At 48.0% G+C, this 16,320-nt stretch overlaps 1 protein-coding gene across 2 annotated transcripts in view; it reads left to right on the top strand.

Annotated features, from left to right (window-relative positions):
• Positions 1 to 16,320, top strand: part of sei (seizure) — a 668,222-nt gene that overhangs the window by 162,640 nt on the left and 489,262 nt on the right. Inside the window, exon 2 of one of the 2 annotated variants that reach the window (XM_070084831.1) lies at positions 9,997 to 10,126. The exons of the other annotated variant lie outside the window; for it this stretch is intronic. Within the exon in view, the coding sequence (XP_069940932.1) occupies positions 9,997 to 10,126 (130 nt within the window). The remainder of the gene's footprint in view (positions 1 to 9,996; positions 10,127 to 16,320) is intronic. 2 annotated transcript variants of the gene reach the window in all.

Below are 16,320 nucleotides of genomic sequence, written 5' to 3'. Positions count from 1 at the left end.
ATGGTTGCTCAGTGTGTCTCATCATGGATGATGATGGTTGCTCAGTGTGTCTCATCATGGATGATGATGGTTGCTCAGTGTGTCTCTCATCATGGATGATGATGGTTGCTCATCATGTGTGATGGTTGCTCATCATCATGGATGATGATGGTTGCTCAGTGTGTCTCATCATGGATGATGATGGTTGCTCAGTGTGTCTCATCATGGATGATGATGGTTGCTCAGTGTGTCTCATCATGGATGATGATGGTTGCTCAGTGTGTCTCATCATGGATGATGATGGTTGCTCAGTGTTTCTCATCATGGATGATGATGGTTGCTCAGTGTGTCTCATCATGGATGATGATGGTTGCTCAGTGTGTCTCATCATGGATGATGATGGTTGCTCAGTGTTTCTCATCATGGATGATGATGGTTGCTCAGTGTGTCTCATCATGGATGATGATGGTTGCTCAGTGTGTCTCATCATGGATGATGATGGTTGCTCAGTGTTTCTCATCATGGATGATGATGGTTGCTCAGTGTGTCTCATCATGGATGATGATGGTTGCTCAGTGTTTCTCATCATGGATGATGATGGTTGCTCAGTGTTTTTCTTCCTTTATTGAAAATTTAAAAGTGAAATATTCATTGTGTTTCTGTTTTGCAAAACTTGTTAAAAAGATATGAACATTAAAAATAGTTTTTACCTTCCCTTACATCTGCGCTAAATATTTATTTTGTGTTTTTTTCCGCGAAAGAATTCGACTGCACGACATTCTGCTGCACGTCATTCTGCTGCACGTCATTCTGCTGCACGTCATTCTGTTGCACGTCGTTTTGCTGCACGTCGTTTTGCTGCACGTCATTCTGCTGCACGACATTCTGCTGCACGTCATTCTGCTGCACGTCATTCTGCTGCACGTCATTCTGCTGCACGTCGTTTTGCTGCACGACATTCTGCTGCACGTCATTCTGCTGCACGTCATTCTGCTGCACGTCATTCTGCTGCACGTCATTCTGCTGCACGTCATTCTGCTGTACGTCAGACTACTCAAGTCAGTCGTCTCACGTACGACTGCTCTCTCACTTATTTCCAACTTTCTCCTCTTCCGTCTTCTTTCCAACTGTCCTCCTTAGTTACTTAAGTTTATATTCAGATGTCCTTTTCAGATTTATTTTTATCAGCAATAACGTAAAATATATGAAAATATTTTTTTTGGATATAACTGAAGTAACTAAGATTGTATACAACTTCACTATTGTTTACTGTATGCAGCTTGAACATTGGAACCTTTAGTGGCTGGTAAGACATTGGTTCATTCCACGTATTGACCAGCGTTTCCACTACGACTTCATTGATGTCATCAACTATTCTAGCATCGTGTTTTAATATCAACTGTTGGTACCTGGGAAGAATCCTTCACAAACACCCATAAGAAGTGGTCTAAACACCTGTTGTGAGGGGAGTGTGACAGCCACTTGCTGGGGTCACTTGCTGGGGCCACTTGCTGGGGGCACTTGCTGGGGCCACTTGCTGGGGCCACTTGCTGGGGCCACTTGCTGGGGCCACGACGCTCACTCCATCTTATTGTTTACTGAGAATTACTTCTTTGTATCTTCTACAATGTTCCAATAAATTTTTGAACTCGTAAAATTACTTTTTTGTATCTTCTACAATGTTCCAATAAATTTTTGAACTCGTAAAAGGACTTTGTGGACACATATATTTATCTTCTTGTGAAGAGCAATTTTTTTCACCACATGTGAGAGAGAGAGAGAGAGAGAGAGAGAGAGAGAGAGAGAGAGAGAGAGAGAGAGAGAGAGAAAGAGACAGAGAGAGAGAGACAGAGAGAGAGAGACAGAGAGAGAGAGAGACAGAGAGAGAGAGACAGAGAGACAGAGAGAGAGAGAGAGACAGAGAGAGAGAGAGAGAGACAGAGAGAGAGAGAGAGAGAGAGAGAGAGAGAGAGAGAGAGAGAGAGAGAGATAGAGAGATAGATAGATAGATATATATATATTTTAATTTATAGAAACTGCCACAACAAAGGCGAACTTGTTGATTTATTAATAATTAGTCGGTGGAAAAAATTACTGGACATAAACGTCACGGAAACAGCGACGATAACAACTTATAATATCAGTTATTTCATAAAATCATTACTGGTTAATCGACTGTTGAGTCGGAATGAGTAAATATTTCAGATATTTACACCCGAGGGAAGATGTAAATTGTAAATCGAAAAGTGTTTAAGCCTCTTGCATTTTCACAATTAATAAAATTAAGTTAGAAGATCATACGTCATACACAACCTGTCTCTTAATAATTAACCTTTAATATTTATAATTAAAAGTTCATGCGTCATTATTTTCACTCTTTCACCTTAATTTAGTGGGAATAAAATTACGATGCCAGCCAACAGGAGAAAATTTTCGAAAACCAGAATGTTCATTTAAAGAAACATTAACAAATATTTGAACTCGATACACCTCGCGGAAACAAAGGAAAGTATATACAAAGAAATATCACAGCCAACAGGATTCGAACCCACGTTGGTAATCGTCCAGGAGTGTGGCTGGAGTATCTTTGAGGACAGTTGTTGTTGTAGACGTTTGAACTGTGCTCAGACTCCAACAGGAATACTGAGTACAACACCCGTGGATGGTCTCTCTGTCTCTCTCTCTCTCTCTCTCTCTCTCTCTCTCTCTCTCTCTCTCTCTCTCTCTCTCTCTCTCTCTCTCTCTCTCTTGTTTCCCGTTTACTGTGACGTTGTCTGCACGAGATATTTTCAGGAATTTATCCATATTTTTTCCTGATTTTAGTGTTTTTCGTCTTCTACGACGTCCTCGTGTTTCCAGTCTACGACGTTCTTGTTTCACGTCTTCAGTGATGTTCTTGTTTCACGTCTGCAGTGATGTTCTTGTTTCACGTCTGCAGTGATGTTCTTGTTTCACGTCTGCAGTGATGTTCTTGTTTCACGTCTTCAGTGACGTTCTTGTTTCACGTCTTCAGTGATGTTCTTGTTTCACGTCTTTAGTGACGTTCTTGTTTCACGTCTTCAGTGATGTTCTTGTTTCACGTCTTCAGTGACGTTCTTAAATGTTCCCATCTATTACGTTCTTGTGTTTCTCATTTTCCATGACGTTCTTATATTTCCCATCTAATAATTATTATTATTATTATTATTATTATTATTATGATCATGGGGGAGCGCAAAACCAGTAAGGATTGCGCAGCGCCTGTGTTGGGGGATGGAAGGTATTTAGGCTCAATTCAGGGAACTGGAGCACAGATCCAATTCCCTAGATCAAGAGCCTCTCACCAGCGTCAAGGAACCTCCCTTGAGGGGTTCCTGTCTCCTGTGACGCGGTTGTTGTTTTTCCCATAAATAATAGTCTGATGTGAAGTGTCTTGTGTCAGAGTATTAACACGAAATTTAACTGAGAATCTACGGCAGCTGACACGTAATTCAACACTTATATATGTCTGGATGTATTAAACCATGTCTGGATGTATTAAACCATGTCTGGATGTATTAAACCATGTCTGGATGTATTAAACCATGTCTGGATGAATTAAACCATGTCTGGATGTATTAAACCATGCCTGGATGTATTAAACCATGTCTGGATGTATTAAACCATGTCTGGATGTATTAAACCATGTCTGGATGTATTAAACCATGTCTGGATGTATTAAACCATGTCTGGATGTATTAAACCATGTCTGGATGTATTAAACCATGTCTGGATGTATTAAACCATGTCTGGATGTATTAAACCATGTCTGGATGTATTAAGCCATGTCTGGATGTATTAAGCCATGTCTGGATGTATTAAACTATGTCTGGATGTATTAAGCCATGTCTGGATGTATTAAACTATGTCTGGATGTATTGCCAGTCTGGATGTATTAAACCATGTCTGATGTATTAACCCATGTCTGGATGTATTAAACCATGTCTGGATGTATTAAACCATGTCTGGATGTATTAAGCCATGTCTGGATGTATTAACCCATGTCTGGATGTATTAACCCATGTCTGGATGTATTAAACCATGTCTGGATGTATTAAACCATGTCTGGATGTATTAACCCATGTCTGGATGTATTAAGCCATGTCTGGATGTATTAAACTATGTCTGGATGTATTAAGCCATGTCTGGATGTATTAAGCCATGTCTGGATGTATTAACCCATGTCTGGATGTATTAAGCCATGTCTGGATGTATTATCCCATGTCTGGATGTATTAACCCATGTCTGGATGTATTAACCCATGTCTGGATGTATTAAGCCATGTCTGGATGTATTAAGCCATGTCTGGATGAATTAAACTATGTCTGGATGTATTAAGCCATGTCTGGATGTATTAAGCCATGTCTGGATGTATTAAGCCATGTCTGGATGTATTAACCCATGTCTGGATGTATTAAGCCATGTCTGGATGTATTAACCCATGTCTGGATGTATTAACCCATGTCTGGATGTATTAACCCATGTCTGGATGTATTAACCCATGTCTGGATGTATTAACCCATGTCTGGATGTATTAACCCATGTCTGGATGTATTAACCCATGTCTGGATGTATTAACCCATGTCTGGATGTATTAACTGTCTGGATGTATTAACATGTCTGGATGTATTAACCCATGTCTGGATGTATTAACCCATGTCGGATGTATTAACCATGTCTGGATGTATTAACCCATGTCTGGATGTATTAAACCATGTCTGGATGTATTAACCCATGTCTGGATGTATTAACCCATGTCTGGATGTATTAACCCATGTCTGGATGTATTAAACCATGTCTGGATGTATTAAACCATGTCTGGATGTATTAACCCATGTCTGGATGTATTAAGCCATGTCTGGATGTATTAAGCCATGTCTGGATGTATTAAGTTGGTGTCTGGATGTATTGCCATGTCTGGATGTATTGCCATGTCTGGATGTATTAAACTATGTCTGGATGTAGCCATCTGATGTATTAAGCCATGTCGATGTATTAAGATGTCTGGATGTATTGCCAAATGTCGGGATGTATTAAACCATGTCTGGATGTATTAAGCCATGTCTGGATGTATTAAGCCATGTCTGGATGTATTAAGCCATGTCTGGATGTATTAAGCCATGTCTGGATGTATTAAACTATGTCTGGATGTATTAAGCCATGTCTGGATGTATTAAGCCATGTCTGGATGTATTAAGCCATGTCTGGATGTATTAAGCCATGTCGGGATGTATTAAAACATATCTGACTCATTAAACCAGATGTTTGGATGTATTAAAATAGGAAAAAATTGTTGAAGATAACTGTAAAGGTGTGTGGAGGGAAGGGGGTGTGGAGGGGAAGGTAGTGGGGATGTGGAGGGGAAGGTAGTGGGGATGTGGAGGGGAAGGTAGTGGGGATGTGGAGGGGAAGGCAGTGATGTAGGGGGTTGTAGGGTGGGATGTGGAGGGGAAGGGGGTAGGGGTGGATGTAGGGGAAGGTAGTGGGGATGGAGGGGAAGGTAGTGGGGGTGGAGGGGAAGGTAGTGGTGATGTGGAGGGGAAGGCAGGGGAGGGGTGGAGGAAGGTAGTGGGATGTGGAGGAAGGTAGTGGGGATGTGGAGGGGAAGGTAGTGGGGATGGAGGGAAGGTAGGGGATGTGGAGGGGAAGGTAGTGGGGATGTAGGGAAGGTAGTGGGATGGAGGGGAAGGTAGTGGGGATGTAGGGAAGGTAGTGGGGATGGAGGGAAGGAGGTAGGGGGATGTAGGGGAAGGTAGTGGGGATGGAGGGAAGGTAGTGGGGATGTAGGGGAAGGTAGGAATGGATGGAAGGAGGAGGTGGGGGATGGAGGGGAAGGTAGTGGGGATGGAGGGAAGGCAGATGGAGGAAGGTGCAGGGGATGGAGGGGAAGGCAGGGGTGGGGATGTGGAGGAAGGTAGTGGGGATGTGGAGGGAAGGTAGTGGGGATGATGGAGGAAGGTAGAGGGATGTGGAGGGGAAGGTAGTGGGGATGGGAGGAAGGTAGTGGGGATGGAGGAAGGTAGTGTGGAGGGGAAGGTAGATGGAGGGGAAGGTAGTGGGATTGGGGTGGGGAGGGCAGTAGATGGAGGGAAGGTAGATGGGAGGGGAAGGTAGTGGATGGAGGGGAAGGTAGTGGGGATGAGGGAAGGGTAGTGGGGAGGGGTGGCCTGGAGGGGGCTAGAGGTGGAGGGAAGGTAGGTGGATGTGGAGGGAAGGTAGCAGGGGAGGGGTGTGGGAGGGGAAGGTAGTACGCTTCAGGAGGGAAGGTAGTGGGGGTGGAGGGGAAGGCAGTGGGGTGTGAGGAAGGTAAGTAGGGGGGCTTGGGAGGGGAGGTAGTAGGGTGGAGGAAGGTAGAGGGGTGGAGGGAAGGTAGTGGGGGTTGGAGGGGGAAGGTAGTAGGGCTGGAGGGGCTGCAGGAGGGGGTGAGGGAAGGTAGTGGGGATGAGGGGAAGGTAGGGGGAGGGTGGGAGGAAGGTAGTACGGCTCTGGAGGAATGGGGTGGAGGGAGGTGGAGGGGCAGGTAGTAGGGGGTGGGGTGGAGGAAGGCACTGGGCCTGAGGGGCTGCAGTGAGGAGGGAGGTGGCGGAGGGGAAGGAGGTGTATGGCTGGGGAGTAGGGGTGTGGAGGAAGGTAGGGGTGGAGGGGAAGGGTGCAGGGGGAAGGTAGTGGGGGTGGAGGAAGGTAGGGGGTGGAGGGAAGGTATGGTGGTGGTGGGGAAGGCAGTGGGGGTGGATGAAGGGGAGGTAGGAGGAGGTAGGGGGGTGGTGTGGAGGAGAAGTAGGTGTGAGGGAAGGCAGGTGGTGGAGGGGAAGGTAGTGGGGTGTGGGGTAAGGTAGTGGTGGAGGGAAGGTAGTGGAGGTGGAGGGAATGTAGTGGGGGTGGTGGAGGGAAGTAGTAGGTGGAGGGGAAGGCAGTGGGGTGGAGGAAGGTAGTGGGGTGTGGAGGGAAGGTAGTGGGGTGAGGGAAGGTAGTGGGGTGTGGAGGAGGTGGGGAAGGGTGTGGAGGAAGGTAGGGGGTGGGGGTGGAGGGGAAGGTAGGTAGGTGGGGTGGAGGGAAGGTAGTGGGGTGTGAGGAAGGTAGTGGGGGTGGAGGAAGGCAGTGGGGTGTGGAGGGAAGGTAGTGGGGGTGTGGAGGGAAGGTAGTGGGGGTTTGGATGGAAGGTAGTGGGGGTGTGGTGGGGATGGTAGTGGGGGTGTGGAGGGGAAGGTAGTGGGAGTGTGGATGGAAGGTAGTCGGGGTGTGGAGGGGAAGGTAGTGGGAGTGTGGAGGGAAGGTAGTGGGGGTGTGGAGGGGAAGGTAGTGGGGGTGTGGAGGGAAGGTAGTGGGGGTGTGGAGGGGAAGGTAGTGGGGGTGTGGAGGGGAAGGTAGTGGGGGTGTGGAGGGAAGGTAGTGGGGGTGTGGAAGGAAGGTAGTGGGGGTGTGGAGGGAAGGTAGTGGGGGTGTGGAGGGGAAGGTAGTGGGGGTGTGGAGGGGAAGGTAGTGGGAGTGTGGAGGGGAAGGTAGTGGGGGTGTGGAAGGAAGGTAGTGGGGGTGTGGAGGGAAGGTAGTGGGGGTGTGGAGGGAAGGTAGTGGGGGTGTGGAGGGAAGATAGTGGGGGTGTGGAGGGAAGGTAGTGGGGGTGTGGAAGGAAGGTAGTGGGGGTGTGGAGGGAAGGTAGTGGGGGTGTGGAGGGAAGGTAGTGGGGGTGTGGAGGGAAGGTAGTGGGGGTGTGGAGGGAAGATAGTGGGGGTGTGGAGGGGAAGGTAGTGGGAGTGTGGAGGGAAGGTTGTGGGGGTTGTGTAGGGAAGGTAGTGGGGGTGTGGAGGGGAAGGTAGTGGGGGTGTGGAGGGGAAGATAGTGGGGGTGTGGAGGGAAGGTAGTGGGGGTGTGGAGGGGGTAGTGGGGGTGTGGAGAAGAAGATAGTGGGGGTGTGGAGGGGAAGGTAGTGGGGGGAAGATAGTGTGGAGGGGAAGATAGTGGGGGTGTGGAGGGGAAGGGGAAGATAGTGGGGGTGTGGAGGGGAAGGTAGTGGGGGTGTGGCGGGGAAGGTAGTGGGGGTTTGGAGGGAAGATAGTGGGGGTGTGGATGGGAAGATAGTGGGGGTGTGGAGGGGATGATAGTGGGGGTGTGGAGGGGGTAAGATAGTGGGGGTGTGGAGGGGAAGGTAGTGGGGGTGTGGAGGGGAAGGTAGTGGGGGTGTGGAGGGGAAGATAGTGGGGGTGTGGAGGGAAGGTAGTGGGGGTGTGGTGGGGATGGTTGTGGGGGTGTGGTGGGGAAGGTAGTGGGGGTGTGGAGGGGAAGTTAGTGGGGGTGTGGAGGGATGGTAGTGGGGGTGTGGAGGGGAAGATAGTGGGGGTGTGGAGGGGAAGATAGAGGGGGTGTGGAGGGGAAGGTAGTGGGGGTGTGGAGGGGTAGATAGTGGGGGTGTGGAGGGAAGGTAGTGGGGGGGTGGAGGGGAAGATAGTGGGGGTGTGGAGGGGAAGGTAGTGGGGATGTGGAGGGGAAGATAGTGGGGGTGTGGAGGGAAGGTAGTGGGGGTGTGGAGGGGAAGATAGTGGGGGTGTGGAAGGAAGATAGTGGGGGTGTGGAGCGGAAGATAGTGGGGGTGTGGAGGGAAGGAGTGGGGGTGTGGAGGGGAAGTTAGTGGGGGTGTGGAGGGGAAGATAGTGGGGGTGTGGAGGGGAAGATAGTGGGGGTGTGGAAGGAAGATAGTGGGGGTGTGGAGGGGAAGATAGTGGGGGTGTGGAGGGGAAGGTAGTGGGGGTGTGGAGGGGAAGATAGTGGGGGTGTGGAGGGAAGGTAGTGGGGGTGTGGAGGGGAAGATAGTGGGGGTGTGGAGGGAAGGTAGTGGGGGTGTGGAGGGGGAAGAGAGTGGGGGTGTGGAAGGAAGATAGTGGGGGTGTGGAGGGGAAGATAGTGGGGGTGTGGAGGGGAAGATAGTGGGGGTGTGGAAGGATGATAGTGGGGGTGTGGGTTGCTGGTCATAACACAACATAAACACCATCACTAAGTCATGATGGCCCCATCACTGGTTTAGGAATCCATTTGATAGATTGACTAAGTTATGACTGAAAATTTCAATTTCCTCATATAATCCATTATTGTTAAGTCACGACCCCGATTTATTCCAGGGAGGAGACAGAGACAGAGACAAAGAGAGAGACAGAGAGAGACAGACAGAGACAAAGACAGAGACAAAGACAGAGACAGAGACAGAGTGCGAGTTCCTGTCATTTTAGAATTAAAGTTCAGCAATTTTCTGTCATTTAAGAATTATTAGAGAAAATGTTGCCAGGATTTTTATTCCATTAATATGGGAGCGACTTATATATTTATCCCCAGTGAATCTGGTCGCGTTTATTCCAACCACATTTTAACTTAATTTTTTTCTCTGCATACTTTTAAGAGTAATATTAATGAGAGAATATAAGAAATATGTTAGTGTTACGTACCTCAGATGCACTATTACACTGACTACTCTCTTAGGAGTTTACGTAGAAGTTTGTGTTAAAAACACGTATCGAACATACCGGCTGTTTGTGGCAGTGTTGTAGCGCAGTTTTTTTTTTTTTTTTTTACTAAGTGTCACCTATATGATCATTCGTGTTTTGCTATTATTTCTGTGTTCTAACCTGCTCTAATTAAAAACTAAAATGGCATCTGATTGTCTAAATTTCTCTCTCACTAAGAGAAATATCTTAAGTGAGGAAGATTGATGAGTGTGGCTTATGGAGGTTGACACTTGTAAAGTAACCCAACCACTTGCTAACACACACACACACACATATGTATATATATATATATATATATATATATATATATATATATATATATATATATATATATATATATATATATATACATCGTACTATATTATTATGTTATTACGTGAGTTTTTACTAATGGAACATAATATAACTTGGATAATATAGTTACAAATATACAAATGTAAAATATATAGACAGTGAAGATAGATGAGGAATGAGGAGCGGGTGAGGAATGACTGGTGTCTTCCCTCAGTCCCTCGCGAGCCAGGGCTGAGGACTACGATCTGGATGCAACTGAACTTGGCCTCAAGGAGATCTACTCCGGCGGCGCACATACAGAGCCCTCTGAGTGCAACATACCCTCGTCCCTCGCTGCTGCCCAGGTACTCATACCATGACTTTAGTGACCCTACCTGGTAGTCTTGTGACATGCTAGTGGCTGGTGATTGTGGTATTTATGTTGGTGGTAGTCTTGTGATATGCTAGTGGCTGGGTGATTGTGGTAGTTATGTTGGTGGTATTCTTGTGATATGCTAGTGGCTGGTGATTGTGGTAGTTATGTTGGTGGTAATCTTGTGATATGCTAGTGGCTGGGTGATTGTGGTAGTTATGTTGGTGGTAATCTTGTGATATGCTAGTGACTGGGTGATTGTGGTAGTTATATGGGTGGTAGGCTTGTGATACGTCAGTAGCTGGGCGATTGTGGTAGTTGGTGGTAGTCTTGTGGTACACTTGTGGCCTTGTGTTTAGTGTTCTTGCGATTGTGACCAAGTTTTACCAGTGATTCTACCTGTCACCAGGTTAGAGTTGACATCTAACTGCACAGTGTCAAGATCAAGAGAGTCTAGGTAAGACCTTTGTGGGTGAGCAGGGAAGACGGGACAGCCGAAGAATAGCGTTGGAGAGGAGTGTCTTCAGTCGTAGAGAAAGTGTCAGGGCTAACCCAGCAGCTAAGCAACCGTGGGGCGGAACGTAAAACAGAAGGAGCAAGCTGTGCTAGTATCAGGCTTGTGTTCGGTGAAGTCTTGAGTAATTGGGCAGCAGGCTTGGTCGCAGGAGACGGTAGTAGGCAGCATCACAGGAGTAGGCAACTCACATGTAAGATGTTGGCTGAATGTGCTTGTTATTTAGGGCTGGTGTGTTAAAGATCTGTTTACAAATTTCATGAAGGTGCTTCTGGAGAGGTGGTATAGTTGTGTCCTGTGTCCAAATGTTTAACTGTGTGGCTTGACGAACTACAGTACTCGCAGACTTGACAGTCCCAACACAGAGCCCATTATATAGTTCCAAGCCAGTCACAGTATAGCCGTTGGATGAAGGTGTATACCTGGAGATACCTGGGGAGGGTTTCGGGGGTTAGCGCCCCCGCGGCCTGGTCTGTGACTCATGTTGTTGTACTGGTGTGGGTGTTTTCGCCATCCTCTTCCCCGGAAGATGATTCTGTGAACGAGTCTACATGGGTACTGGCAGGTGACTGTGGGTGGTCAGGAGCAGTGGTGAGGTGTATTGGTGAATTGTCAGCTGGATGAGAAACGTGGGAGGCGGTGGTTTAGTCAGTAGAATCTTCGTTGTCATCAATTGGGGGTGGTATAGGAAAAATTTTTTGGTTAGAGGAAGGAGACAGGTCTGCAGGTACAGTGAAGTTCACTACGTTGGGTACAGTCTTCAGAATGTCGACCGAAGGCGTGGAGTCAGGGAAGGTGAAGAGAGGCATATTGTTTAGTAGGAAGAGTTCATTGATAGTAAAGTTAAATGTGCCAGGGTTTGCTACACTTGAAAGGTGTGCATATACCATGCAATACAGCACCCTGGAGGGAGTAGAGAGGAGTTGCTGGGTAAAGGAGACTGTTGTGCTGCCTGGAGAATCTTGGTAGTATCAGACTGAAGTTTAGGAATGGCGGCATATGTAGATCTTAATTAAGATGTTCTTCTTCAGGTCTATTTAAATCTTTATAGTTATGATTTCTTTTCGTAGTTGGCACTTAACTGCAAGAGTATGATGATTACCCTTGCAGTTAAGGCATGTTGGAGCAGTGGTGGTAGTGCAGGATTTGAAATCGTGCCCCTCTTTCCCAGAATTTAGGCAGAATATCTTGTCCTTGGTGGGGCAGTCCTTGGTAATGTGGTTGTAAGAGTAGCAGGTCCAGCGGGTGGAGTGTGTATCGTTCAGGTTCGATGTGGCCTGGGTGTATGTGATAGTAAGAGATGGCCAGTCCATCAGAGAGAGCTTGGCCAGCCATGAAGATGTCCGAGAAAGTGATCTTAATCATGGAGGAGGCGTAAGGAATCTTGGTAATGCTGTCTACCGAGGCCCAGGTGTTCTGTACCTCGATATGTCTTCAGTGCTTCATTTGTCATTTCACAAAGACTGATTTTTTTCGCCTTCAAGGATGGAGATGAAGATATGGTGAATTGTCGGGCTTGTAGGGTCTTGATAGCAGAGATGTCCATGAGCTTAGATGCTTCAGTGTCGTCAGTACGGACAACAGTGAAAGAGTCCTTCAACGAATGAAGCACCGTACATAAAGTTTTGAGGTGGTCAGTCCCTCAGTCTGGAGAAGAGCATTGTTCCGTTGTCTGAAACAATATGAAGTTGAAGTGACAGGATGGAGCCTTTATATAGTGCCAGGAGGTGAGACGTAGGTTGCTTTGGGAGGGCAGGTCCCTCTCAAACCCAGCCGTTCTCACTAGTAGAGGTCGAAGTTGATGGTCTGTGCCAAGATACTGCAACACAAGGGTATCTTGGCACAGACCATCAACTTCGACCTCTACTAGTGAGAACGGCTGGGTTTGAGAGGGACCTGCCCTCCCAAAGCAACCTACGTCTCACCTCCTGGCACTATATAAAGGCTCCATCCTGTCACTTCAACTTCATATTGTTTCAGACAACGGAACAATGCTCTTCTCAAGACTGAGGGACTGACCACCTCAAAACTTTAAGGGTGATGGACTGATTACATCGTCTTCAAGTATCTTCTGCTTCTATCAACTTTTCTGTACTCGACTGAAGAAGCCTACTGTGTAGGCGAAACGTTTCGAAATAAAGATACCTAACTGTTGCATATGTGTCTTACCTAACAATCTGTCGGTATTTTATACCATTTTAGTGTTCATTCTGTCAGACACTGCAACACAAGGGTATCTTGGCACAGACCATCAACTTCGACCTCTACTAGTGAGAACGGCTGGGTTTGAGAGGGACCTGCCCTCCCAAAGCAACCTACGTCTCACCTCCTGGCACTATATAAAGGCTCCATCCTGTCACTTCAACTTCATATTGTTTCAGACAACGGAACAATGCTCTTCTCCAGACTGAGGGACTGACCACCTCAAAACTTTAAGGGTGATGGACTGATTACATCGTCTTCAAGTATCTTCTGCTTCTATCAACTTTTCTGTACTCGACTGAAGAAGCCTACTGTGTAGGCGAAACGTTTCGAAATAAAGATACCTAACTGTTGCATATGTGTCTTACCTAACAGCTTAGATGCTTCAGTGTCGTCAGTACGGACAACAGTGAAAGAGTCCTTCAACGAATGAAGCACCGTACATTTGGCCTGAAAGCAGGTCCTTACAGCGGTAACTAAAGCTAGCTTGGTGGAGTCGTTAATTTTTCTGTTTGCTGACTTAATTTTCACACGATGCGACAGCATTGTGTGAAAGAAACAGTGGATATTGTAGGATATAGGTTCCCCTTCCCATTGGGGATCAAAAGGAGACTGCTTGATAAGGAGCAGCTGTTACCTGCCTGTAGTTTGTTACCTGTGGCTTTCTCCTTGTAAGATACTTGCAGTGTTGCTGGTTATGTTGCAGTTGTGGTAGTGTCGTGGCATACTACTGTGTAGTGTTGCTGGTTGTGTTGTGATTGTGGTAGTGTCGTTGCACACTACTGTGCAGTGTTGCTGGTTGTGTTGTCGTTGTAGTAGTGTCTTGGCACACTAGTGTGTATTGTTGCTGGTTTTGTTGTGATTGTAGTAGTGTCGTGGCATACTACTGTGTAATGTTGCTGATTGAGTGGTGATTGTGATAGTTGATGGTAGTGATGTGTGGTAATTATGGTGACGGTAGTGATGTGTGGTAGTTATGGTGATGGTCAGAGGATCTCACCTTCAACGACCACCATAATGTATCTACCGCATCTGCTAGAAAAATGATAGGATGGATAATGAGAACCTTCAAAACTAGGAACGCCAAGCTCATGATGATTATCTTCAATTCACTTGTTCTCTCTAGGCTGGAATACTGCAGTACACTAACTGCCCCCTTCAAGGCAGGCGAAATTGCTGACCTGGAGAGTGTACAAAGAACTTTCACGGCACACATAAGTACGATAAAGCACCTAAATAACTGGGAACGGTTGAAGTCCCTTGATTTGTATTCCCTGGAAAGCAGGCGAGAGAGATACATGATAATATACACCTGGAAAATCCTAGAGGGATTAATACCAAACTTGCACACAACAATCACTCCCTGTGAAAGCAAAAGATTCGACAGGAGATGCAACATTCCCCCAGTGAAAAGCAAGGGCGCCACAAGTACACTGAGACAACACAATAAGCGTCAGGGGCCCCAAGACCGTTCAACTGCCTCCCAGCATACATAAGGGGGATTACCAATAGACCCCTGGTTGTCTTCAAGAAGGCACTTGACAGGCACCTAAATTCAGTACCTGACCAGCCGGGCTGTGGTCCGTACGTCAGTTTGCGTGCGACCAGCAGTAACAGTCTGGTTGTTCAGATCCTGATCCACCACGAGGCCTGGTCTCAGACCGGACCGCGGGGGCGTTGACCCCCGAAACCCTATTCAGGTATCTCCAGGCATGGTAGTGATGTGTTGTAGTCATGGTGATGGTAGTGATATGTGATAGTTATGGTGATACTGATGTATGATAGTTAGATAGGTGGTGCCATGGTCTACTGGTGGCCAGGGATGGTCTCTTCTGCCGAAATCTACACGTTGGTCTAAAATATCAAAGAACAGGATGTAGTTGACAATTTGTCATTACCACTAGTGTCACAATCACTAGTGTCACCATCACCACTAGTGTCACCATCACCACTAGTGTCACCATCACCACTAGTGTCACAATCACTAGTGTCACCATCACTACTAGTGTCACCATCACCACTTGTGTCACCATCACCACTAGTGTCACCATCACCACTAGTGTCACTATCACCACCACTAGTGTCACCATCACTAGTGTCACCACCACCACTAGTGTCACTATCACCACCACTAGTGTCACCATCACCACTTGTGTCACTGTCACCACCACTAGTGTCACTGTCACCACCACTAGTGTCACTATCACCACCACCAGTGTCACTGTCACCACCATTAGCGTCACCATCACCACCACTAGTCTAACCACCACCCGGTCATTACTACCACCACCATGTCACCACTACCACCACCACCAGGTCACCACTACCAGGTCAACACCAGGTTACCACTACCAGGTCACCACCAGGTTACCACTACCAGGTCACCACTACTACTAGGTTACCACCACCAGGTCACCATCACCAGGTCACCACCACCACCAGGTCACCACCACCAGGTCACCATCAACAGGTCACCACCACCACCACTAGGTTACCACTACCAGGTCACCACTACTACTAGGTCACCACTACTACCAGGTCACCATCACCAGGTCACCACCACCACCAGGTCACCACCACCACCAGGTTACCACTACCAGTTCACCACTACTACTAGGTCACCACCACCAGGTCACCATCACCAGGTCACCACCACCAAGTCACCACCACCACCAGGTCACCACCACCACCAGGTCACCACCACCAGGTCACCACCACCAGGTCACGACGACCACCACCAGGTCACCACCACCACCAGGTCACGACCACCACCACCAGGTCACCACCACCACCAGGTCACCAACACCAGTTCACCACCACCAGGTCATCACCACCACCAGGTCACCACCACCACCAGGTCACCACCACCACCACCAGGTCACCACCACCACCAGGTCATCACCAACACCAGGTCACCACCACCACCAGGTCACCACCACCAGGTCACCACCACCACCACCGGATCACCACCACCACCAGGTCATCACCACCACCAGGTCACCACCACCACCAGGTCACCACCACCACCAGGTCACCACCACCACCAGGTCACCACCACCACCACCAGGTCACCACCACCACCAGGTCACCACCACCACCACCAGGTCACCACCACCACCACCACCAGGTCGCCACCACCACCAGGTCATCACCACCACCAGGTCACCACCACCACCACCAGGTCACCACCACCACATGGTCACCAACACCAGGTCACCACCACCACCAGGTCACCACCACCACCAGGTCACCACCAACACCAGGTCACCACCACCACCAGGTCACCACCACCACCAGGTCACCACCACCACCAGGTCACCACCACCACCACCAGGTCACCACCACCACCAGGTCACCACCACCACCACCAGGTCACCACCACCACCACCAGGTCACCACCACCACCAGGTCACCAACACCAGGTCACCAACACCAGGTCACCACCACCACCAGGTCACCACCACTACCAC

This window comes from Cherax quadricarinatus, chromosome 14 (assembly GCF_038502225.1).
Source record: "Cherax quadricarinatus isolate ZL_2023a chromosome 14, ASM3850222v1, whole genome shotgun sequence".
Lineage (NCBI taxonomy): Eukaryota > Metazoa > Arthropoda > Malacostraca > Decapoda > Parastacidae > Cherax > Cherax quadricarinatus.
This window is presented reverse-complemented; position numbering and strand designations above follow the sequence as displayed.